At 45.5% G+C, this 26,690-nt stretch overlaps 1 protein-coding gene across 6 annotated transcripts in view; it reads right to left on the bottom strand.

Moving 5' to 3' along the window:
* The window catches only part of LOC112245593 (kelch domain-containing protein 3), a 71,305-nt gene that overhangs the window by 39,563 nt on the left and 5,052 nt on the right, over positions 1-26,690 (bottom strand). For 4 of the 6 annotated variants that reach the window (XM_042305721.1, XM_042305722.1, XM_042305717.1 and 1 more), the window contains exons 2-9: positions 24,176-24,242; positions 20,377-20,653; positions 17,163-17,339; positions 16,848-16,963; positions 16,674-16,745; positions 11,014-11,227; positions 6,819-6,905; positions 215-323 (exon numbers count right to left, since the gene is read on the bottom strand). In XM_042305721.1, the coding sequence (XP_042161655.1) occupies positions 215-323; positions 6,819-6,905; positions 11,014-11,227; positions 16,674-16,745; positions 16,848-16,963; positions 17,163-17,339; positions 20,377-20,530 (929 nt within the window). In that variant the 5' untranslated portion in view covers positions 20,531-20,653; positions 24,176-24,242. The remainder of the gene's footprint in view (positions 1-214; positions 324-6,818; positions 6,906-11,013; positions 11,228-16,673; positions 16,746-16,847; positions 16,964-17,162; positions 17,340-20,376; positions 20,654-24,175; positions 24,243-26,690) is intronic. The other 2 variants (XM_042305719.1, XM_042305720.1) reach the window with 1 other exon arrangement.

Raw genomic sequence — 26,690 nt, 5'->3', positions numbered from 1 at the left:
GCTCTCGTTAGCATTTAGGTAGCATTCTCTACGGGGATTTACATGTACTTGTTAGCATTGCTAAACCTTCAGATTACAGAGTATGAGTGGGGTTTGACAACAGCGCCCCTTCTGTTCAGTGCCAGTATTACTGAATATCCCAGTAAGGCACAAGGTCTGTATGACAAACCGTCAAAGACTACTATGATGTGTACTAAAAACTACTGCCCCTTACCTGGTTCCTCCAAACAGGATGATACGATCTCCCACCAAGCAGCAGCACTGTCTCCTCCTGGGACACGGACCTTTACCCTGAGGCTCCACCTTCTTCCATGAGAACGCCTCTGGAGGACACACACACACACACACACACACACAATCATGTGAGAAAAATAATGTTTATCCACCACACCATGGCATTTCATCTTCGCTGATCCTCAACACTGGGGCCTCACAAGGGTGCGTTCTCAGCCCCCTCCTGTACTCCCTGTTCACCCATGACTGCATGGACAAGCACGCCTCCAACTCGATCATCAAGTTTGCAGACGACACAACAGTGGTAGGCCTGATTAGCAACAACGACGAGGCGGCCTACAGGAAGGAGGTGAAGGCCCTTGGGGTGTGTTGTCAGGAAAATAACCTCACACTCAACGTCAACAAAACAAAGGAGATGATCGTGGACTTCAGGAAACAGCAGAGGGAGCAGCCCCCATCCACATCGATGGGACAGCAGTGGAGAGGGTAGTAAGTTTTAAGTTCCTCTGCGTACACATCACGGACAAACTGAAATGGTCCACCAACACAGACAGTGTGGTGAAGAAGGCACAAGTAGGCAGAAGAAATTTGGCTTGTCATCTAAAACTCTCTCAAACTTTTACAGATGCACAATCGAGCATCCAGACAGGCTGTATCACCGCCTGGTACGACAACTGTGCCGCCCACAACCGTAAGGCTCTACCGAGGGTAGTGAGGTCTGCACAACGCATCACCGGGGGCAAACTACCTGCCCTCCAGGACACCTACACCACCCGATGTCACAGGAAGGCCATAAAGATCATCAAGGACAACAACCACCTGAGCCACTGCCTGTTCGCTATCATCCAGAAGGCGAGGTCAGTACAGGTGCATCAAAGCTGGGACCGAGAAACTGAAAAACAGCTTCTATCTCAAGGCCATCAGACTGTTAAACAGCCACCACTAACACAGAGAGGCTGCTGCCAACATACTGACTCAACTCCAGCCACTTTAATAATAAAAAAATTGGATGTAATAAATGTATCACTAGTCACTTAAACAATGCCATTTTATATAATGTTTACATACCCTACATTACTAATCTCATATGTATATACTGTACTCTATACCATCTACTGCATCTTGCCTATGCCGTTCGGCCATCACTCATCCAGATATTTAAATGTACATATTCTTATTCATTCCTTTACACTTGTGTGTATAAGGTAGTTGTTGGGGAATTGTTAGATTACTTGTTAGATATTACTGCATGGTCTAAACTAGAAGCACAAGCATTTCGATGCACCCACATTAACATCTGCTAACCATGTGTATGTGACAAATACAATTTGATTTGAAATGTATGGAACTTAACCATCTGCTGGTAGCTTTAAAAGCTTTAAAATAAAAGAGAGCCGCACACTCTAGGAGCTCAGATGCAAAAATGTAATTACCAACGTTTCGACAGCCAAGCTGTCTTCATCAGGGTATAATCACAAACACTGTGGGATGACTCGTTTATATAGTGTCAAAAGACACAGGTGTCTGTAATCATGGCCAAGAGTGGCCTAATATCATTGGTTAATAATCAAATATTAAAATGTCATACAAAGAACAGCATACAAACAACAAATGGATAGCATACGATCATAGATTAATTTGACTACACAAGCTTACAAACAATTACAATGGCAAAGTCACATTAATCACAAGAATGTCTTCAGATCAAAGTCTACGTTGAGACCGAAGGGAGCAAGGGTCTTTAAATTAAAGATCCAGGCAGCCTCTCGTTTTAACAATAAATTATTAAGGTCACCCCCTCTCCTAGGGAGGGTGACATGTTCGATGCCAATACAACGCAGAGACGAAATCGAGTGGCCTGCCTCCAAGAAGTGGGCCGCAACTGGATAAGTAAAGTTTTTACACCTAATGGTGCTACGATGCTCTGAGATACATACTTTTAATTCACGCTTTGTTTTACCCACATCATCTTTACCACAAGGACAAGTTATAAGATAAGTAACTGCCTTAGTGGAACACGTAATAACACCTTTTTTGGGATCGATTTCCCCGTTTGTGGGTGTTCGAAGGATCTACATTTATAAGTGCCATTGCATTGAGCACAGCCATTACATTTGTAATTTCCATCCAGTAGGGGCGCAAATAGACGTTGTTCAGGAATATCTTGGGTTGGTAAATCAGAGTTTACCAATTGGTCTCTGAGATTTCTGCCCCGCGAGAATACGACCAAGAGAAGGTCCGAAAACACATTACCAAGACTATCATCGGATTTTAGGATGTGCCAATGTTTGTGAACAATTCCCTTAATTAGTTCAGAGCACTTTAAATAGCGGGTAGTTAGAACGCAAGAATGCGTCTTTTTGCGAGACTGACCTTGAAAAAGGTCATGTCTCGTTTTGAATTTTCTCAATGGCAATATTAATCTGATCATTCTTGTAGCCCCTCTCCTTGAACTTTCTTTGCGTCTCAGCCATATTTCTGTCGGAATCGGATTGTATTTTGCAAATTCTTTTGATTCGACAGAATTGGCTGTAGGGCAAACTAATTGGCTGTCGAATCAAAAGAATCTGTTGAATCAAAAGAATCTGTCGAATCAAAAGAATTTGCAAAAAACAATCCGATTTCGACCAATTACCATCTGCTAAATGGGGATCCTAATAAAGACCAATACCATCTGCTAAATAGGGATCCTAATAAGGACCAATTACCATCTGCTAAATGGGGATCCTAATAAGGACCAATTACCATCTGCTAAATGGGGATCCTAATAAGGACCAATTACCATCTGCTAAATGGGGATCCTAATAAGGACCAATTACCATCTGCTAAATGGGGATCCTAATAAGGACCAATTACCATCTGCTAAATGGGGATCCTAATAAAGACCAATTACCATCTGCTAAATGGGGATCCTAATAAAGACCAATTACCATCTGCTAAATGGGGATCCTAATAAGGACCAATTACCATCTGCTAAATGGGGATCCTAATAAAGACCAATTACCATCTGCTAAATGGGGATCCTAATAAAGACCAATACCATCTGCTAAATAGGGATCCTAATAAGGACCAAATCTGCTAAATGGGGATCCTAATAAAGACCAATTACCATCTGCTAAATGGGGATCCTAATAAAGGTCATACCATCTGCTAAATGGGAATAGGTAATGGTAAGGGGTAATATTACCATCTGGTAAATGGGGATCCTATAAAGACCAATTACCATCTATGGGTAAATGGGGTTATAAGGTAATATTACCATCTGCTAAATGGGGATCCTAATAAGGACCAATTACCATCTGCTAAATGGGGATCCTAATAAAGACCAATTACCATCTGCTAAATGGGGATCCTAATAAAGACCAATACCATCTGCTAAATAGGGATCCTAATAAAGACCAATACCATGGCTAAATAGGGATCCTAATAAGGACCAATTACCATCTGCTAAATGGGGATCCTAATAAGGACCAATTACCATCTGGTAAATGGGGATCCTAATAAAGACCAATACCATCTGCTAAATAGGGGGGTAATAAGGACCAATTACCATCTGCTAAATGGGGTAATAGGTAATTACCATCTGCTAAATGTAATAGGATCCTAATAAGGACCAATTACCATCTGCTAAATGGGGATCCTAATAAGGACCAATTACCATCTGCTAAATGGGGATCCTAATAAAGACCAATACCATCTGCTAAATGGGGATCCTAATAAGGACCAATTACCATCTGCTAAAATAGGGATCCTAATAAAGACCCATAACCATCTGCTAAATGGGGATCCTAATAAGGACCAAATCTGCTAAATGGGGATCCTAATAAGGACCAAATCTGCTAAATGGTTGAAAAGTAAGGTCACGGTAATAGGTAGGTGGTAATAGGTCATGTGTATGGGGTAATAGGTCATGGGTATGGGGTAATAGGTTATGGGTAATAGGTAGGTGGTAATAGGTAATTGGTATGGGGTAATAGGTAGGTGGTAATAGGTAATGGATATGGGGTAATAGGTTATGGGTAATAGGTTATGGGTAATAGGTAGGTGGTAATAGGTAGGTGGTAATAGGTAGGTGTAATGGGTAATGGATATGGGGTAATAGGTCATGCGTAATAGGTAGGTGGTAATAGGTCATGTGTATGGGGTAATAGGTTATGGGTAATAGGTAATGATATGGGGTAATAGGTTATGGGTAATAGGTAGGTGGTAATAGGCAATGGGTATGGGGTAATAGGTAGGTGGTAATAGGTGGGTGGTAATAGGTAATGGGTAGGTAGGGGTAATAGGTAATAGGTAATGGGGTAGGCAATGGGTATAAGGTGGTAATAGGTATGGGGTAATAGGTAATGGGTAGGTAGGTGGTAATAGGTAATGGTATGGGGTAATAGGTAATGGGTAATAATAGGTCATGGGTATGGGGTAATAGGTAGGTGGTAATAGGTAGTGGGTAATAGGTAGGTGGTAATAGGCAGGTGGTAATAGGTAGTGGGTGTAGGGTAATAGGTAATGGGTAATAGGTAGGTGGTAATGGGTAAGTGGTAATGGGTAGTAGGTAATGGGTATGGGGTAATAGGTAATGGTAGGTGGTAATAGGTAATAGGTAATGGGTATGGGGTATTAGGTAATGGGTAGGTGGTAATAGGTAATGGGTAGGTGGTAATAGGTAATGGGTGTGGGGCAATAGTTAATTGGTAATAGGTAGGTGGTAATAGGTAATGGGTATGGGGTAATAGGTATGGGGTAATAGGTAGCTGGTAATAGGTAACGAGTATGGGGTAATAGGTCATATGTAGGTGGTAATAGGTAATGGGCATGGGGTAATAGGTAATGGGTATGGGGTAATAGGTAATGGGTATGGGGTAATAAGTAGCTGGTAATAGGTAACGAGTATGGGGTAATAGGTCATATGTAGGTGGTAATAGGTAATGGGCATGGGGTAATAGGTCATGGGTAATAGGTAGGTGGTAATAGATAATGGGTATGGGGTAATAGGTAAGTGGCAATAGGTAATAGGTAGGTGGTAATAGGTAATGGGTATGGGGTAATAGGTAGGTGGTAATAGGTCATGGGTAGGTGGTAATAGGTAACGGGTAATAGGTAGGTGGTAATGGGTATGGGGTAATAGGTAGGTGGTAATAGGTCATGGGTAGGTGGTAATAGGTAATGGGGTAATAGGTCATGGGTAGGTGGTAATAGGTAATGGGTAATAGGTAGGTGGTAATATGTAATGGGTATGGGGTAATAGGTAATAGGTAGGTGGTAATAGGTAATGGGTAGGTGGTAATAGGTAATGGGTATGGGGTAATAGGTAATGGGTATGGGGTAATAGGTAATGGGTATGGGGTAATAGGTCATGGGTAGGTGGTAATAGGTAACGGGTAATAGGTAGGTGGTAATGGGTAATAGGTAGGTGGTAATAGGAATGGGATAATAGGTAGGTGGTAATAGGTCATGGGTAGGTGGTAATAGGTAATGGGTAATAGGTAGGTGGCTGTGTTGTATCTCTATTTAGAAGTAGACAACCTCAGGTAGTTAATCTTACATAAACCTGATCTAGTCTCTATTGAACTCTTCAATTCATTCATCTGGTCCCTTTATTTAAAACAGACAAAGAGAACGATAGGACGGAGAGAGAGGTTACAGCCAGGAGGACAACATTAGTTTATTAATATAGAACCTTGTACATCAGAAACAGCATAACCTATTTTTCTCTCTCTCCACTCTGTGTGGCAGATAGATCAGTGACTGTGTGGCTGCTCAGTATTCAATCATCCCTCATAAGGCATCAGTATTCAATCATCCCTTATAAGGCATCACCATGGACCCGCTGTGGCAACAAGCTGTTCAGGCCTTTCAGCGCCATAGATCAAGGCCTGAACAGAGAGGTTGTGCTGCCATCTAGTGGACAGATTTAGAACAGCGGGAATAGATGGCTCAGTGACACAGTGCCCCAAATGGCACCATATCCCCTATAGATCACTACAGGCCCTGGTCAAAAGCAGAGCACAGACCCGAAATGGTCAGTCCCTACCCTACCCAGGCCCGCGATGTTCAGTCCCTGCCTGTCCTACCAACCCAACACTAGCTCCCTGCCTGTCCAACAAACCCACATGACCGTCCTCCCAACCCACATGACTGTCCTCTCAACCCACATGACTGTCCTACCAACCAAACACTAGCTCCCTGCCTGTCCAACCAACCCAACAATAGCTCCCTTGCCTGTCCTACCAATCCAACACTAGCTCCCTGCCTGTCCTACCAACCAATATGACTGTCCTACCAACCCAACACTAGCTCCCAGTCTGTCCTACCAACCCAACACTAGCTCCCAGCCTGTCCTACCAACCCAACACTAGCTCCCTGCCTGTCCTACCAACCCAACACTAGCTCCCTGCCTGTCCTACCAACCCAACACTAGCTCCCTGCCTGTCCTACCAACCCAACACTAGCTCCCTGCCTGTCCTACCAACCCAACACTAGCTCCCTGCCTGTCCTACCAACCCAACACTAGCTCGTACGTATCCTACCAAACCTCAGAGCGTAGAATGGATGGATACTTTTCTGTTCTTAGAACGGTTGATCACCTGGGTTGAACTTCCAGAGGTCATTGAAGTGTCGGTCCAGACGAGCGTTATAGCCCCCAAATATATACAGCTCCCCGTTGTAGGAAACTGGAGGAAAAGGAAACAGGAAAATTAATATAACATGAACATAGGGGAAATGTATTTCTGTTTAAAAAACATATATCAACAGTATCAAGGTCACACAGCCACCCACCCTAAAGACACAAACACACCTCAACAGGAATAGTGGGGCCCTAAAGAAACCCCAACAGGAACAGTGGGGCCCTAAAGACACCCCAACAGGAACAGTGGGGCCCAACAGGAAAGACACCCCAACAGGAACAGTGGGGCCCTACAGAAGACACCCCAACAGGGACAGTGGGGCCCTAAAGACACCCCAACAGGAACAGTGGGGCCCTAAAGACACCCCAACAGGAACAGTGGGGCCCTAAAGACACCAACAGGAGCAGTGGGGCCCTAAAGACACAGGAACAGTGGGGCCCTAAAGACACCCCAACAGGAGCAGTGGGGCCCTAAAGACACCCAACAGGAACAGTGGGGCCCTAAAGACACCCCAGGAACAGGAACAGGAACAGGGGCCCTAAACACACCCTAAAGGAACAGTGGGGCCCTAAACACACAACAGGAACAGTGGGGCCCTAAAGACACCCCAACAGGAACAGTGGGGCCCTAAACACACCCCAACAGGAACAGTGGGGCCCTAAACACACCCCAACAGGAACAGTGGGGCCCTAAACACACCCCAACAGGAACAGTGGGGCCCTAATCAGACAAACACACCCCAACTGGAACAGTGGGGCCATAAAGACACCCCAACAGGGGCCCTAAAGACACCCCAACAGGAACAGTGGGGCCCTAAAGAACAGTGGGGCCTAAAGACCCCAGGAACAGGAACAGGGGGCCCTAAAAACACACCCCAACAGGAACAGTGGGGCCCTAAAGACACCCCAACAGGAACAGTGGGGCCCTAAAGACACCCTAATCACACAAACCCCAACTGGAACAGTGGGGGGGCCCTAAAAAGGAACACTAAAGACACCCCAACAGGAACAGTGGGGCCCTAAACACACCCCAACAGGAACAGTGGGGCCCTAAAGACACCCCAACAGGAACAGTGGGGCTCTAAGACACCAAAACAGGAACACCCCTAAAGACACCCCAACAGGAACAGTGGGGCCCTAAAGACACCCCAACAGGAGTACAGGGGCCCTAAAGACACCCCAACAGGAACAGTGGGGCCCTAAAGACACACAGGAACACACACCCCAACTGGAACAGTGGGACCCTAAAGACACCCCAACAGGAACAGTGGGGCCCTAAACACACCCCAACAGGAACAGTGGGGCCCTAAAGACACCCAACAACTGGAACCAACAGGAGTGGGGCCCTAAAGACACCCCAACAGGAACAGTGGGGCCCTAAAGTGGGGCCCTAAACACCCCAACAGGAACAGTGGGGCCCTAAATCACAACAGGAAAACACACCCCAACAGGAACAGTGGGGCCCTAAAGACACCCCAACAGGAACAGTGGGGCCCTAAACACACCCCAACAGGAACAGTGGGGGGGGCCCTAAACACACCCAACAACTAAAGGAACAGTGGGGCCCTAAAGACACCCTAAAGGAACGGTGGGGCCCACCCCAACAGGAACAGTGGGGCCCTAAAGACACCCCAACAGGAACAGTGGGGTGGGGCCCTAAAGACACAAACACCAACAGGAACAGTGGGGCCCTAAAGACACCCCAACAGGAACAGTGGGGCCCTAAAGACACCCCAACAGGAACAGTGGGGCCCTAAAGACACCCCAACAGGAACAGTGGGGCCCTAAAGACACCCCAACAGGAACAGTGGGGCCCTAAAGACACCCCAACAGGAACAGTGGGGCCCTAAAGACACCCCAACAGGAACAGTGGGGCCCTAAAGACACCCCAGGAACAGGAACAGTGGGGCCCTAAAGACACTAAAGACCCAACAGGAACAGTGGGGCCCTAAAGACACCCCAACAGGAACAGTGGGGCCCTAAAGACACCCAACAACAGGAACAGTGGGGCCCTAAAGACACCCCAACAGGAACAGTGGGGCCCTAAAGACACCCCAACAGGAACAGTGGGGGAGGAACAGTGGGGCCCTAAAGACACCCCAACAGGAACAGTGGGGCCCTAAAGACACCCCAACAGGAACAGTGGGGCCCTAAAGACACCCCAACAGGAACAGTGGGGCCCTAAAGACACCCCAACAGGAACAGTGGGGCCCTAAAGACACCCCAACAGGAACAGTGGGGCCCTAAAGACACCCCAACAGGAACAGTGGGGCCCTAAAGACACCCCAACAGGAACAGTGGGGCCCTAAAGACACCCCAACAGGAACAGTGGGGCCCTAAAGACACCCCAACAGGAACAGTGGGGCCCTAAAGACACCCCAACAGGAACAGTGGGGCCCTAAAGACACCCCAACAGGAACAGTAAAGACACCCCAACAGGGGCCCTAAAGACACCCCCAACAGGAACAGTGGGGCCCTAAAGACACCCCAACAGGAACAGTGGGGCCCTAAAGACACCCCAACAGGAACAGTGGGGCCCTAAAGACACCCCCAACAGGAACAGTGGGGCCCTAAAGACACCCCAACAGGAACAGTGGGGCCCTAAAGACACCCCAACAGGAACAGTGGGGCCCTAAAGACACCCCAACAGGAACAGTGGGGCCCTAAAGACACCCCAACAGGAACAGTGGGGCCCTAAAGACACCCCAACAGGAACAGTGGGGCCCTAAAGACACCCCAACAGGAACAGTGGGGCCCTAAAGACACCCCAACAGGAACAGTGGGGCCCTAAAGACACCCCAACAGGAACAGTGGGGCCCTAAAGACACAAACACACACCACAACTGGAACAGTGGGGCCCTAAAGACACCCCTACAGGAGTAGTGGGGCCCCAAAAGGAGTGGTGGGGCCCTAAAGACACCCCAACAGGAACAGTGGGGCCCTAAAGACACCCCAACAGGAACAGTGGGGCCCTAAAGACACCCCAACAGGAACAGTGGGGCCCTAAAGACACCCCAGGAACAGTGGGGCCCTAAAGACACCCCAACAGGAACAGTGGGGCCCTAAAGACACCCCAAAGGAACAGTGGGGCCCTAAAGACACCCCAACAGGAACAGTGGGGCCCTAAAAAGACACCCTAAAGGAACAGTGGGGCCCTAAAGAACAGGAACAGTGGGGCCCTAAAGACACCCCAACAGGAACAGTGGGGCCCTAAAGACACCCCAACAGGAACAGTGGGGCCCTAAAGACACCCCAACTGGAACAGTGGGGCCATAAAGACACCCCAACAGGAGTAGTGGGGCCCTAAAGACACCCCAACAGGAGTGGTGGGCCCTAAAGACACCCCAACAGGAACAGGGGGCCCTAAACACACCCCAACAGGAACAGCGGGGCCCTAAACACACCCCAACAGGAATAGTGGGGCCCTAAACACACCCCAACAGGAAAAGTGGGGCCCTAAAGACACCCCAACAGGAACAGTGGGGCCCTAAAGACACCCCAACAGGAACAGTGGGGCCCTAAAGACACCCCAACAGGAACAGTGGGGCCCTAAAGACACCCTAAAACAGGAACAGTGGGGCCCTAAAGACACCCCAACAGGAACAGTGGGGCCCTAAAGACACCCCAACAGGAACAGTGGGGCCCTAAAGACACCCCAACAGGAACAGTGGGGCCCTAAAGACACCCCAACAGGAACAGTGGGGCCCTAAAGACACCCCAACAGGAACAGTGGGGCCCTAAAGACACCCCAACAGGAACAGTGGGGCCCTAAAGACACCCCAACAGGAACAGTGGGGCCCTAAAGACAGTGGGGCCCTAAAGACCCCAACAGGAACAGTGGGGCCCTTATGACACAAACACACCCCATGTGACAGTGAGACTGAAAGGTCATGGAGGAGAGAACTGCAGTCAATATAACATAATGACATCATAAAAGTAAGAAAGCGGGACAATTTTACCCTTCTCTGTTTTACTTATAATGAATCCATTGACATTAAAGTCTTCTCTGTTGAACTTATGATGAATGCATTGACAGAGCCTTTTAATTGCCACTGTTCATAACTGAAAGTGCTTTAGAGCCAAAATGCTATAATAACAGTTAAAAGGTTGAAAAATGCAACGTCTGTCTGTGTGTCTGTCTGTCTGTCTCTTACAGGCTGAGTGGCTACGTCGTCCCTCTGGTGGGAGCTGAGCAGTAGCAGTGTTCAGCCAGCTGTTGGTCTCTGTATCAAACACCTTTATCTTGTTGCAGTAGATCTCATTACTAGAGTGGAACGGACCGAAGCGATCTGCTCTGCCTCCAAACACAAACATCTTAGTGCCAATTATTGTGGCAGAGTGGAAGTCCCTCCAACGAGCTGGAGTACCCTGGAGAGGAGAGAGGGGGGATAGAGGAGAAGAGAGGAGAGAGAGAAGAGAGAAGGGGGTGAAGAGGGGAAGAGAGAGAGGGGAGGGGGATAGAGGAGAAGAGAGGAGAGAGAAGAAGAGAGAAGGGGGAAGAGGGGAAGAGAGAGAGGGAGGGGGATAGAGGAGAAGAGAGGAGAGAGAAGGAAGAGAGAAGAGGAAGAGGGGGAAGAGAGAAGGGAGGGGGGGATAGAGAAGAGAGAGAGAGAAGAAGGGAGAGGGGAGGGATAGAGAGAGAGGAGGAGAGGGGGGCAAGAGGAGAAGGGTGGAGAGGGGAGAGGAGAAGGGCGGAGAGGGGAGGAGAGTTAGTGGTGATGGTGACAGAGAAGAAGAAGTCCCTCTAACAAGCAGGATTATCCTAGAATAGAGGAGAGAATCTCCTTCAACATATCTAATGCCATAACATTCACAGTCTATAATCCTGTTCAAGGCCCCATGCAGTCAAAAACGTGATCTACCTGTGGTATACAGGGCCTTCAGAAAGTATTCATACCCTTTGACTTATTCCACATTTGGTTGTTACAGCCTGAATTCATCATGGATTAAATAATAGTTTATGTTTCACCCATCTACACACAATACCCCATAATGACAAAGTAAACATTTGTTTTTAGAATGTTTTTATTTTATTTTTAACATTTATTGAAATTGAAATAAAGAAATCTAATTTACATAAGTAATTTTGACAGGGAGTCAATGCTGAGACCAAGGTATCTTTCCAGATGAGTCCTGTATTGCACCACAATGCAATAAACACACTAAACTACTGTCATGACGTGGCCCTCTTTGGGTATAGCTAGTGGCTTCCCCCTCTCTCCCTCCTACACCCAGGTTGTTATCTCAGGTCGTAAATTCCTGGAGGAGACTCTCTCCTTCATTCGGTATTGAGAGAGAGTTTCATAGTAGAACAAAGGAACTTGAGAACTGAACAATATCAATGTTTTGGAGAATGTGTTAAAACAGTCAGTGGAGAAGCCATCTACGACCCGGTCAGTTTTGTTTCATGTTTATTACCATAATTCTGTTAAGACAGGTGCCTCTGTTATGAGGTTTGCATCTAATTATTGTATAAAATGAATGGGTAGAGATGAAACTATTTGTGAAATGATGTAAGGTGATGTTAGGTGGAGCATTGGCTACAAGGCGGGAAATGGTTAAACTCTGAGACTATCGATCCTGACAGAATAAGAGCAAATCTTTGATACTAATTACTAGTCTGCAGCTATAAATTATGTCAACCTGGGATGCGAAGACCGACAACCGCCGAAACACCTATTCTATGAGAATATTCCTGAATGGTACTCTGAAGTACCCATTCTAACCATAAAAGACTTCAGGAAAGAGAGAAAGATGCTCGGATGAACTTTCCAACAGAAAAACGGATGATTCCAAAGGAGATCACGACGACACACTGGGCATAAATATATGTATTGATTGCAATTATTCCCGAATTAGTGAGCGTTCATGTGCAAAGGATTAGCATCTCAATTAATATAATTATCAACTGTGTGTAGTGAGCCCTCTGTTCTTTCCCGCCTGTTTTCAGTCCACACCCACTTCCCTCTGTCCACCAAGCCGTCATATCAGCTTAGCCCACTAGGGAACCTCCCGGATAATTTCCTTGTAACCATATCTACTGTGTTTGTTGATGCATTTCTGTGTTTATTTAGTTATTTAGTAAATAAATGATTAAGACAATTGGTGTATGGATGATTCATAGTAAAGACTGGGTTCGTGCAGATAACCAACAATATACAATGTTTGGAATGAGACTAACGTGAGGTAAAGAATAATTCATTAATTAGAAGACTAATTGATCAGATATTAAAATATCTGAAGAGTTATATTAGGAAAAGTATAACTTTGTAATCTGAAGATCTTCCTTGGTGCCCCGACTTCCTAGTTAATTACATTTACATGATCAGTTTAATCACGTAATAATAACTGGAGAATTGATTTGATAAAATAACAGTCTTCACTTTAATGATGCCAAAGACATGACACTGCACATTCATATATAACAAACTAATTCAACTACCTGTTCATATACAAAATAAAATACAATAAACAAATTCAACTACTTATTCATACACACATTACACAATACATGTCAGAATGACCTTTGGTTGTGAGTGAGTTTAGGAGTTTAGTTTATTTGTACAGGGACAGTGCACATTAATCAATGTTTCAGTAAAAGTGCCGGTTTTAGCCAGCCAGCTCATTTTCAACTGCAGTCCCTGGGCAGGTTATTAAGACAATTACAATACAGACAATCATTGAGCAGTGAGCACACACAGAACAACATAGGACAAGCAAGACATAGCATACAGACAGAGCAACATAGAACAAGCAAGACATAGCATACACACAGAACAACATAGAACAAGCAAGACATAGCATACACACAGAACAACATAGGACAAGCAAGACATAGCATACACACAGAGCAACATAGGACAAGCAAGACATAGCATACACACAGAGCAACATAGGACAAGCAAGACATAGCATACACACAGAGCAACATAGGACAAGCAAGACATAGCATACACACAGAGCAACATAGGACAAGCAAGACATAGCATACACACAGAGCAACATAGGACAAGCAAGACATAGCATACACACAGAACAACATAGAACAAGCAAGACATAGCATACAGACAGAGCAACATAGAACAAGCAAGACATAGCATACACACAGAACAACATAGGACAAGCAAGACATAGCATACAGACAGAGCAACATAGGACAAGCAAGACATAGCATACACACAGAACAACATAGGACAAGCAAGACATAGCATACACACAGAACAACATAGGACAAGCAAGACATAGCATACAGACAGAGCAACATAGGACAAGCAAGACATAGCATACACACAGAACAACATAGGACAAGCAAGACATAGCATACAGACAGAGCAACATAGAACAAGCAAGACAAAGCATACAGACAGAGCAACATAGAACAAGCAAGACAAAGCATACACACAGAGCAACATAGGACAAGCAAGACATAGCATACAGACAGAGCAACATAGAACAAGCAAGACGTAGCATACACACAGAACATAGAACAAGCAAGACATAGCATACAGACAGAGCAACATAGAACAAGCAAGACATAGCATGCAGGCAGAGAAACATAGAACAAAAGGCAACAGAACAAAATCCATAAAAACGTAAAAAGTTTCCACACCTCACAAGCTACAGATAACAGACAACATGGAAAACAGCAATACACAGCTAGGGATTATGTTCACAAATCTGATTGACCTTTAGCCATGTCTTCATGCATTTTGTGAAAGTGTGATATGTGGTTCAGTTATGTGTGTCTGATGGCAGTGTATTCCAGACATGGGAAGCTCTCACAGAGAGGTGGTGCTTTTCCTAAAGGTGCTTTTCCTTAACTTCTTGAGTGTAGGGGGCAGGATTTTCATTTTTGGCAATAAAACATACCCATTTGAAACTGCCTATTTCTCAGGCCCAGAAACTAGAATATGCATATAATTGGCAGATTAGGATAGAAAACACTAAAGTTTCCAAAACTTTCAAAATATTGTCTGTGAGTATAACAGAACTGATATTGCAGGCGAAAACCTGAGGAAAACCTGTTTTTCCTGAAAGCTCTCTGTTCCATTGGATGCCTTGCCTCCATTTAAAGGGATATCAACCAGATTAATTTTCCTATCCTCAATGTGTCAACAGGCTTTAGACATAGTTTCAGGCTTTTATTTTGAAAAATGAGCGAGAGAGATCACATCGTGTCAGTGGATAGCTGGGTGTTTGCAGAGTTTTGCTTGCGCAACAGAGTGGGGCAGCCATTGTCTCTCCCTCTCCTATTGAAAAAGCTACAGTCCCTGTTGATATATTATCGATGATATATTTTAAAAACAACCTGAGGATTGATTATAAAAAACATTTGACATGTTTCTGTGGACATTACGGATACTATTTGGAATTTGTGTCTGCGTTGTCGTGACCGCTCGAGCCTGTGGATTTCTGAACATAACGCGCCAAACAAACAGAGGTATTTTGGATATAAAAATAATCTTTATGGAACAATGAGTATTTATTGTGTAACTGGGAGTCTCGTGAGTGCAAACATCCAAAGATCATCAAAGGTAAGCGATTTAATTTATTGCTTTTCTGACTTTCGTGACCAATCTACTTGGCTGCTAGTGTTTGTAATATTTTGTCTACTGAGATGTTCTTACATAAACGCTTGTTATGCTTTCACCAAAAAGCTGTATTGAAATCTGACACCAGGTGGATTAACAACAAGCTAAGATGGGTTTTGCTATATTGCACTTGTGATTTCATGAAAATTAAATATTTTTAGTAATATTATTTGAATGTGGCACTATGCAATTTAGCGGTTGTTGATGACAATTATCCCGCTAACGGGATGGGTAGCGTCAAGAAGTTAAACATTCCTGCAAAGTGTTTGATGACATGTACAACACAAAGATGAACCTCTGGTAGTGGTGTGTGAGGGACTATTGCAGTAATAGTGAATATTAGCGCATGTTTGCGGTACACCTGGTAATCCGTCTGTCCCTGCGACATTGTGAATATTGACCTGTTTAAAAGGTCTTACTTACATTGGCTACGGAGAGTGTGATCACACAGTCTTCCAGAACAGCGGATACTCTCATGCATGCTTCAGTGTTATTTGCCTCGAAGTGAGAATAGAAGTTATTTAGCTCGTATGGTAGGCTCATGTCACTGGGCAGTTCGCGGCTGTGCTTCCCTTTGTAGTCCGTAATAGTTTGCAACCTCTGGCACATCCGACGAGCGTCGGAGCCGGTGTAGTATGATTGAATCTTAATCCTGTATTGATGCTTTGCCTGTTTGATGTTTTTATTTGAGGGCATAGCGGGATTTCTTATAAGCTCCTTGAAAGCGGCAGCTGTACTGTACATTTTGCATATATCATTTCCTTCAGTATAATATTGTCCAAAATAACAGCAATATGTAACTTCCGAATTTTCCCCTATCACTACATAAAACTTTACAGTTTTCACCCTGTAGTGATATCGTTTTCAGCAGGCAAGGTATGGGCAGGGTAACAGTATAATGTAGTGTAAAATTCTCTCCCTTTTAGTTCTTGGCTGATTACCAGAGGATGTTTAAGGGCCTCTCTGTTATGTCCACTCAATAAAACTGGACTGGTAACGCCAACCCCCAGGAAGTGAAATGGTCTCAACTGGACTAGTAACGCCAACCCCCAGGAAGTGAAATGGTCTCAAACTGGACTGGTAACGCCAACCCCCAGGAAGTGAAATGGTCTCAAACTGGACTGGTAACGCCAACCCCCAGGAAGTGAAATGGTCTCAAACTGGACTGGTAACGCCAACCCCCAGGAAGTGAAATGGTCAGAGGTTAGGGTTGGGTAACTCACCCTTGCGTTGACTAGTGACCAGGCCATGGTGGTAGTGTCCAGCTTGTGAATGTCATTAGAGAAGCAGTCAGCCTGGAAGACAGAAGAGAACAGGGGAATGTCATGGTAACACCAAACAAACAGAGGAGCTTCCCCAGGACACACGGGTCAGGGTTAGAGGTCAAGGATTCTTACCAGCTGCTCATACCCTCCAAAGATGTACATGGCCTTCCCCAGGATGCAGGCTGAGTGGCCGTCTCTCGCTCCCGGAACCGTCCCAGATATCTTAGGGGTGTTCCACCGGTGGTTGTCTGGGGACCAAACAGGCATGTTATCCAGGAGATACTGTTCTAGAGGCTGCAGCTATGGATACACCAAGTGGAAACATCTAACCCACATAGTTAGCCAGGCAGGTGTTAGAGCTTGGTCTGCTTTATTCCTTCCAACAATGGGTGTATCTCCATTTCCAAATCAAGCCGACATACAACACAAACCATCAGGTGTACTTACTGACGTGGAAGGCATAGAGGACGTTGCAGGCCCCCTCCGTGTCGTTACGACCCCCCCAGATGTAGATGGTATCGTCCAGCAGCACGGCTGTGTGACCGTAACGCATGTAGGGGACATCCCTGGCATGTTCCCTACCACCTGTTCTCACTGGAGGCAACTTCATCCACCGCAGAGAAACTAGAGAGAGGAGACCGAGACACGAGTATTACTACAGAGAGACACACTAGTATTACTACAGAGAGAGACACACTAGTATTACTACAGAGAGAGACACACTAGTATTACTACAGAGAGAGACACACACTAGTATTACTACAGAGAGAGACACACACTAGTATTACTACAGAGACACACTAGTATTACTACAGAGACACACTAGTATTACTACAGAGACACACACTAGTATTACTACAAAGAGACACACTAGTATTACTACAAGAGACACACTAGTATTACTACAAGAGACACACTAGTATTACTACAGAGACACACTAGTATTACTACAGAGACACACTAGTATTACTACAGAGACACACTAGTATTACTACAGAGACACACTAGTATTACTACAGAGACACACTAGTATTACTACAGAGAAACTAGAGGAGACAGACGAGTATTACTACAGAGAGACGCGAGTATTACTACAGAGACACACTAGTATTACTACAGAGAGACGCAAGTATTACTACAGAGACACTAGTATTAGTACAGAGAGACACCAGTATTACTAGAGAGAAACTAGAGGAGACGAGTATTACTACAGAGAAAATAGAGAGAAGAGACCGAGACGAGTATTACTACAGAGAGACACTAGTATTACTACAGAGACACTAGAGAGAAGAGACCGAGACGAGTATTACTACAGAGAGACACGAGTGGAGACTGTTATAGCAGCATAGTTCCTACATCTAGTAGAAAGCCTTCCCAGAAGAGTGGAGGCTGTTATGGCAGCAATGTTCCTACATTTAGTAGAAAACCTTCCCAGAAGAGTGGAGGCTGTTATAGCAGCAATGTTCCAACATCTAGTGGAAAGCTTTCCCAGAAGAGTGGAGGCTGTTGTAGCAGCAATGTTCCAACATCTAGTAGAAAACCTTCCCAGAAGAGTGGAGGCTGTTATGGCAGCAATGTTCCTACATCTAGTGGAAAGCCTTCCCAGAAGAGTGGAGGCTGTTATGGCAGCAATGTTCCTACATCTAGTGGAAAGCCTTCCCAGAAGAACTCCATATTAACGCCCATGATTTTGGAATGAGATGTTGGAGGAGCAGGTGTCCACATACCAAAAGTATCTTTATAATAGTTTCAAAACAACTTAATTGTTTGATTGTAAAAGAAAATCAAAACCTGTTTCGTCATCTAGCTCTTCTTGGAAAGATGAATCATCAGAAGCAGCCAGTGTCTCCTGACCCCTCCTGTCTCAGCCTCCAGTATTTATGCTGCAGTAGTTTGTGTCGGGGGGCTAGGGTCAGTTTGTTATATCTGGAGTACTTCTCCTGTCCTATTCGGTGTCCTGTGTGAATGTGTGTGTGCTCACTCTAATTCTCTCTTTCTTTCTCTCTCTCGGAGGACCTGAGCCCTAGGACCATGCCTCAGGACTACCTGACATGATGACTCCTTGCTGTCCCCAGTCCACCTGGCCGTGCTGCTGCTCCAGTTTCAACTGTTCTGCCTTATTATTATTTGAACATGCTGGTCATGTTCTGTTATAATCTCCACCCGGCACAGCCAGAAGAGGACTGGCCACCCCACATAGCCTGGTTCCTCTCTAGGTTTCTTCCTAGGTTTTGGCCTTTCTAGGGAGTTTTTCCTAGCCACCGTGCTTCTACACCTGCATTGCTTGCTGTTTGGGGTTTTAGGCTGGGTTTCTGTACAGCACTTTGAGATATCAGCTGATGTACGAAGGGCTATATAAATACATTTGATTTGATTGTAATGTTTTCGCCATCTCAGATAGCTCCCTGTAGAAACTGGTACCGCCCTCGTTTTGAAAAGCCTGCCTTTGAGGGTGGGACAAGGAAGTAGGGTTCCCGTCAGGCTGTAGTCTTTACAAAGCCAGGGAAAATGAGTCAACCTACATATCCCGCATTGTCCTGGCAGATAGCAACATCGTTGAGACAAGTCCAATGGCTCTATTGAACAAGGACAGCCATATCTACTCTCTGCTAGCCTGAAAAAAGGCCATAACTGATGCTACAAAACATGACTTCACTCATTTTTAGATCAGACAGCAGGCTCTACCAACCAATGTATCTTCTGGCGAGAAAACTACACCCCAAATAGTGTCAAGCAGTGAAGGTTCTCTTTATTCAGCTGTGCTGAAAAACACCTGTGAGTGTGTGGCAGACAGACAAAGGTTAGAAACAGATTAGGACTAGATGGTGTGGAACCCAAGAGAGGTGCTGGAGGTTAGACCTCCGGATCTTCTATACCTACTGACCCCATTCCCCACGTCCCGCTCTTCTATACCTACTGACCCCATTCCCCACGTCCTGCTCTTCTATACCTACTGACCCCATTCCCCACGTCCTGCTCTTCTATACCTACTGACCCCATTCCCCACGTCCTGCTCTTCTATACCTACTGACCCCATTCCCCACGTCCTGCTCTTCTATACCTACTGACCCCATTCCCCACATCCTGCTCTTCTATACCTACTGACCCCATTCCCCACGTCCTGCTCTTCTATACCTACTGACCCCATTCCCCCATTCCCCTACTGACCCCATTCCCCACATCCTGCTCTTCTATACCTACTGACCCCATTCCCCACGTCCTGCTCTTCTATACCTACTGACCCCATTCCCCACGTCCTGCTCTTCTATACCTACTGACCCCATTCCCCACGTCCTGCTCTTCTATACCTACTGACCCCATTCCCCACGTCCTGCTCTTCTATACCTACTGACCCCATTCCCCACGTCCTGCTCTTCCAGATTGACTTCCTTTCTTCCACACTCATCTGAAGAACTACACTACTTCATAATGACCGACAGATCCTGATGTCACCATGACATCAGAGGGCAAAATGATAGATCTTAAGATGAAAGTGGTTAGATTTCAATATCAAAGGACTGGCCATTTGAAATTGAGAAAACCGGAGGTAATTTAGGGAAAGACGAGCATGCATGGGACATACTTAGAACTGACGGAACCTAAGCCTAGACAGTCATATCATTAATAATCGAGCTCTGTTTGGTCTATAACAATAACCTACCTGTGTTGAAGACATGTACATCTATCTGTCTCAGCGTCTCATAGTCGTCTCCAGAGCAGTACCCTCCGAAGGAGTACACCTTGTGTCCCATGGAGACGGCAGCATGGTTCACCCTCCGCGGCCCTCCGTCCAGGTGGGTCGTCCAGCGCCACATCCCACACCACGCCCCTCCACTCAGCTAGCACCGCACCTGTCCTCCTCACCCTGGCAGCCTGTCACCCAGTGCTACACCATCACCCTGTGTTCTGCTGCCACCTCATCCACCCTCAGACACTACCTACCCAGACAGAGAGAGAAGAGAGGTGTTACAGCCATTCAGACACACACTACCTACCCAGACAGAGAGGTTAGATGTTACAGTCATTCAGACAGACACTACCTACCCAGACAGAGGTTAGATGTTACAGTCATTCAGACAGACACTACCTACCCAGACAGAGAGGTTAGATGTTACAGCATTCCTACACCATCACAGTCTTAACCAGAACGACTTAGTCAAATGCATTCAACTAAGCAAGGTCAAAAACCACATCAGTCATTGCAAGTAAAGCACCATTGTAGGAGTGAGTATGTTGAAAAATCATTAACTCTGAGTAGAAATTAAGATGACTGAGAAGGAGATATGAAGACAGTCCTCTGGGTTCATTTCTGTTTGGCTGTTGACAGCTCCTCAGGCCCCTGTATTATCCCTGCTAGATGGTCACTGGTTGGGCCTCTGCTAGGAGGGTATTATAGGAGGTGGTCACTGGTTGGGCCTCTGCTAGGAGGCGGTCACTGGTTGGGCCTCTGCTTGGAGGGTATTATAGGTGGTGGTCACTGGTTGGGCCTCTGCTAGGAGGGTATTATAGGAGGTGGTCACTGGTTGGGCCTCTGCTAGGAGGGTATTATAGGAGGTGGTCACTGGTTGGGCCTCTAAATCCAATTGTCCCCTTTACTTGGAGGGTATTATAGGTGGTGGTCATGGCCTCTGCTAGGAGGGTATTATAGGAGGTGGTCACTGGTTGGGCCCCTAGGAGGGTATTATAGGAGGTGGTCACTGACAACATAACACTAAAAAGAGTAGCGCATAAAAACAGATTGTCAGAGATATGTACGCAGAGGAACATGAAGCTTTCCACCTTGTCCACTACGGTCCTGTTGATGTGGATAGGGGGGTGCTCCCTCTGCTGTTTCCTGAAGTCCACGATCAGCTCCTTCGTTTTGTTGAGGGAAAGGTTATTTTCCTGACACCACACTCTGAGGGCACTCACCTCCTCCCTGTAGGCCGTCTCGTCGTTGTTGCTAATCAGGCCTGCCACTGTTGTGTCGTCTGCAAACTTGATGATCGAGTTGGAGGCATGCTTGTCCATGCAGTCATGGGTGAACAGGGAGTACAGGAGAGGGCTCAGAACGCACCATTGTGGGGCCCCCGTGTTGAGGATCAGCGAAGTGGAGGTGTTGTTTCCTACCTTCACCACCTCGGGGCGACCCGTCAGAAAGTCCAGGACCCAGTTGCACAGGGCAGAGTTCAGACCCAGGCCCTTGAGCTTAATGATGAGCTTGGAGGGTACTATGGTGTTGAATACTGAGCTATAGTCAATGAACAGCATTCTTCCATAGGTATTCCTCTTGTCCGGATGGGATAGGACAATGCGATTGCGATTACATCGTATGTGGACCTATTTGGGCGGTAAGCAAATTGGAGTGGGTCTAGGGTGTCAGGTAGGGTGGAGGTGATATGATCCTTGACTAGTCTCTCAAAGCACTTCATGATGACTGAAGTGAGTGCTACGGGGCGATAGTCGTTCAGCTCAGTTACCTTTGCTTTCTTGGGTACAGGAACAATGGTGGACAATTTGAAGCATGTGGGGACAGCAGACTGGGACAGGGAGAGATTGAATATGTCCGTAAACACTCCAGCCAGCTGGTCTCCACATGCTCTGAGGATGCGGCTAGGGATGTCGTTTGGGCCGGTGGCCCTGCGAGGGTTAACACGCTTAAAATGTCTTACTCACGTCGGCCACGGAGAACGAGAGCCCACAGTTCTTGGGAGTCTGGCCGCTTTGGAGGCACTGTGTTCACCTTATTCGCCCAATTTGAGGTTTTTAGCTTGCCCCGGAGCAAGACTTCAGTGTCTGCAACATGGCTGGTTTTTCCTTTGTAATTCATGATTGTCTGTAGAACGTCTGTAATCCCTACCATATACATCTCGTGTCTGAGCTGCTGAATTTCCACTCCACTGTCTCTGTACTGACATTTTGCCTGTTTGATTGCCTTTTCGGAGATAATAACTACACTGACTTGTATTCAACCATATTCCCAGTTACTTTGCCATGGTTAAATGTGGTGGTTCACGTTTTCAGTTTTGCTCGAATGCTGCCATCTATCCACGGTTTCTGTTTTGGGTAGGTTTTAATAGTCACAGTGGGAATAACATCCCTATACATGATGAACTCAGTCACTGTGTCCGTGTATAAGTCAATGTTATTCTCAGAGGCTACCGGAACATATCCCAGTCCGTTAGATCAAAACCATTTTGAAGCGTGGATTCCGATTGGTCACACCAGCGTTGATTAACCTTTAAGCACGGGTACTTTCTGTTTGAGCTTCAGCCTATAGGAAGGGAGGACAAAAATAGAGTTGTGACCGGATTTGCCGAAGGGAGGGCGGGGGAGGGCCTTGTAGGCATCCCGGAAGGGGGAGTAGCAGTGGTTGAGTGTTTTTCCAGCACTAAGTACTACAGTCAATGTGTTGATAGAACTTCGGTAGATTTTTCCTCAAATTTGCTTTGTTAAAATCCTCAGCTACAATAAATGCGGCCTCAGTTCCTTGAGGGCCATCGTGGGAATATACATGGTTGTGACTACCTCTTGGGAGGTACCTCTTGGGAGGTAATACAGTCTGCATTTGATTGTGAGGTATTCTAGGTCAGGTGAACAAAAGGAGTTTCTGTATGTCACAATCACAGTAGTTAATCATGAAACATACACTACCGCCTTTCTTCTTCCCGGAGAGTTCTTAATTCCTGTCTGCGCAATGTACTGAGAACCCAGCTGGCTGGATGGATGGGGACAGTATATCCCGAGAGCCATGTTCCAGTGAAACAGTGTATGTTACAATCCCTTATGTTTCTCTGGAAGGTGATCCTCATCCTGAGCTTGTCTACTTTATGGTCCAGAGACTGAACATTAGCGAGTAATAGAAATCCACCTCGAATACCGCTTCTCCGCCGGCGGCGTCTTGGAGCAGCCTCTGGGATAAGTTCAATTGCCCTGGAGGGTACGAACTAAGGATCCAATTCGGGAAAGTCGTATTCCTGGTCGTAATGCTGAAGAGTTACCACCACGCTGATATCCAAAAGTTATTTCCGGCTGTATGTAACACAAAAACGTTCTTGGCTAATAATGTAAGAAATAACACAAATATTTTTTAAATACTGCCATGTCTGTCTGCGCCATCATCGAAACCCAGCATATAGCATTCTATGGGATGGTCATCGAAACCCAGCATATAGCGTTCTATGGGATGGTCATCGAAACCCAGCATATAGCACGTTCTATGGGATGGTCATAAACTGTATTAATTTATGTCTGAGATATGAACATGACTGGGGATTCAAACATCTGCATCTACTCATCATCAGCTTCTACCTGGTCTACCTCACATTTTTGTTCGACATGTGGTGTCATCGGGAAAAGCCTGTATCAACCCTCGATACAGTTTGCAAATCAACTTTTGAGGTTTGACAGAATAGCATCTAGCTTGTCCAGTGTTTAATGCACAGAGAATAAAGTGTTCTATTTGTAAAAATTCACCTCACCTCTGTCACAGACTGGTCTTCCCTGGCTGCCTGATCCTGCTGAAACCCCTGTCACTCTCTGATCCTCCTAAAATGAAGCATGGCAAAGAATGACCTTGGTGTATATTTATACAATATATTACCCAAGAACAGAATCAATGGTTGAATATTTGAAATGACCATCATTGCCAGAACCCAGACTGTAGCTACTGTAGGTCTACCCGGGTCATTCTCGTGAAACCATTCAAATACCAAGTAATGATTTTAAATGTAAAACATGGAAGTTAGTAATATAACAAAATATCATAATAAAGATAGTGTTCTCTACCTTGCACAAAGAGTCATTTCAATGAAAATATTCTGGAAAAAATTAATGGATGTTCTACTAGATGTTTTAAAATGACAGAAATTAATAACTGAATATTTATGTATAATAATAATTATGAAAAGATAGTGGAAAATCCAAGTATCCCTGACTGACGTTCTCACCTCCATAACATTTTTGAAGGACTGTTCACACAGAGAATTTTAAATAAAGTTTGATTTTCAATGAAGCAACATCTGCCAGTACCTTCAAGATGGCTACCAGGTAAGCATCTGCCAGTACCTTCAAGATGGCTACCAGGTAAGCATCTGCCACTACCTTCAAGATGGCTACCAGGTAAGCAACTGCCACTACCTTCAAGATGGCTACCAGGTAAGCATCTGCCACTACCTTCAAGATGGCTACCAGGTAAGCATCTGCCACTACCTTCAAGATGATACCAGGGCAACTGCCACTACCTTCAAGATGGCTACCAGGTAAGCATCTGCCACTACCTTCAAGATGGCTACCAGGTAAGCATCTGCCACTACCTTCAAGATGGCTACCAGGTAAGCATCTGCCAGTACCTTCAAGATGGCTACCAGGTAAGCAACTGCCACTACCTTCAAGATGGCTACCAGGTAAGCATCTGCCACTACCTTCAAGATGGCTACCAGGTAAGCATCTGCCACTACCTTCAAGATGGCTACCAGGTAAGCAGATATCTTTATATTTCTCCAGTTACAACGTTAAACATTCTCTTGTCAGACTGCGTACACGACACTATTGATTATCATTACAGATAAAGGTAGTTTTCCACAATTAGAAAAAAGTTTGATTTAAAATGTTCTATGAAAATATACTTAAATAATGCCTAATTATGTACATTGAATAAAAATGTGCTTAGTCATCATGTATTCTCTATTGTTAGCAAAACATGCCAAGTTTATTCATCCTCAGCAACACCATTCTCATTTACCGCTACAATTTAAGGCCAGTTGCGGTAGAGAGAACTTCTGTTCGGTAATGAGAAATGTATCATACAGACTATTTTTAAATAAATATAACTGCAACAAGGTCCCTTAGAAATCTGAATTCCCAATGAAATCGCATTGAAAAGAGAGTGACCTCAAAAAAACAAAAACGTAAAGGTTTGTCCTCGGGGTTTCGCCAGCTAAATGTTATACTCACAGACATGATTCAACCAGTTTGAGTGTTTTCTATCTAAATGTACTCATAATATGCATATCTTATCTTCTGAGGATGAGTAGCAGGCAGTTGAATTTGGGCATGCATTTCATCCGGACGTGAAAATACTGCCCCGTCACCAAGAAGTCACCGTGCCAGCTACATCAGTCAACTGCTCTGTTGTATTTTAAAACTCTACACTATGATCAACTCTCCTGTCCTGATCCAGCCAGCCTTCCAGAACTTTTGCCTTCACACAGCCTGTCATCCCACTCTGTGGTGTGGCGTGGTCCTAAATCTAGCCTTCTGAAAACTGCACAGCCTACCAGACCGCTCAGAGGCGTCCTGATAGTCCTTAAGCACACCGTTGACGCTTTGTGAAAGTTTCACCCCCTGGTAATGATGTTCGGTACAATGGGACTTTTTGTAAAAGGACTTCATAAAATGAAAACATAGCAATGTATCAACTTACGTGACATCCAAGAGGGCCAACCAACTGTCTGATAGAGAACGCAGTGATGACATCCAAGAGGGCCAACCAACTGTCTGATAGAGAACGCAGTGATGACATCCAAGAGGGCCAACCAACTGTCTGATAGAGAACGCAGTGATGACATCAAGAGGACCAACCAACTGTCTGATAGAGAATGCAGTGATGACATCAAAGAGGGCCAACCAACTGTCTGATAGAGAACGCAGTGATGACATCCAAGAGGGCCAACCAACTGTCTGATAGTGAACACAGTGATGACATCCAAGAGGGCCAACCAACTGTCTGATAGAGAATGCAGTGATGACATCCAAGAGGGCCAACCAACTGTCTGATAGAGAACGCAGTGATGACATCCAAGAGGACCAACCGTCTGATAGAGAACACAGTGATGACATCCAAGAGGACCAACTGTCTGATAGAGAACACAGTGATGACATCAAAGAGGACCAACTGTCTGATAGAGAACACAGTGATGACATCCAAGAGGGCCAACCAACTGTCTGATAGAGAACGCAGTGATGACATCCAAGAGGGCCAACCAACTGTCTGAT

The sequence above is a fragment of the Oncorhynchus tshawytscha genome, linkage group LG24 (genome assembly GCF_018296145.1).
Source record: "Oncorhynchus tshawytscha isolate Ot180627B linkage group LG24, Otsh_v2.0, whole genome shotgun sequence".
NCBI classification, from domain to species: Eukaryota; Metazoa; Chordata; class Actinopteri; order Salmoniformes; family Salmonidae; genus Oncorhynchus; species Oncorhynchus tshawytscha.
Note: the sequence above shows the minus strand (reverse complement) of the source record. Positions and strands in the feature narration are given on the sequence as shown.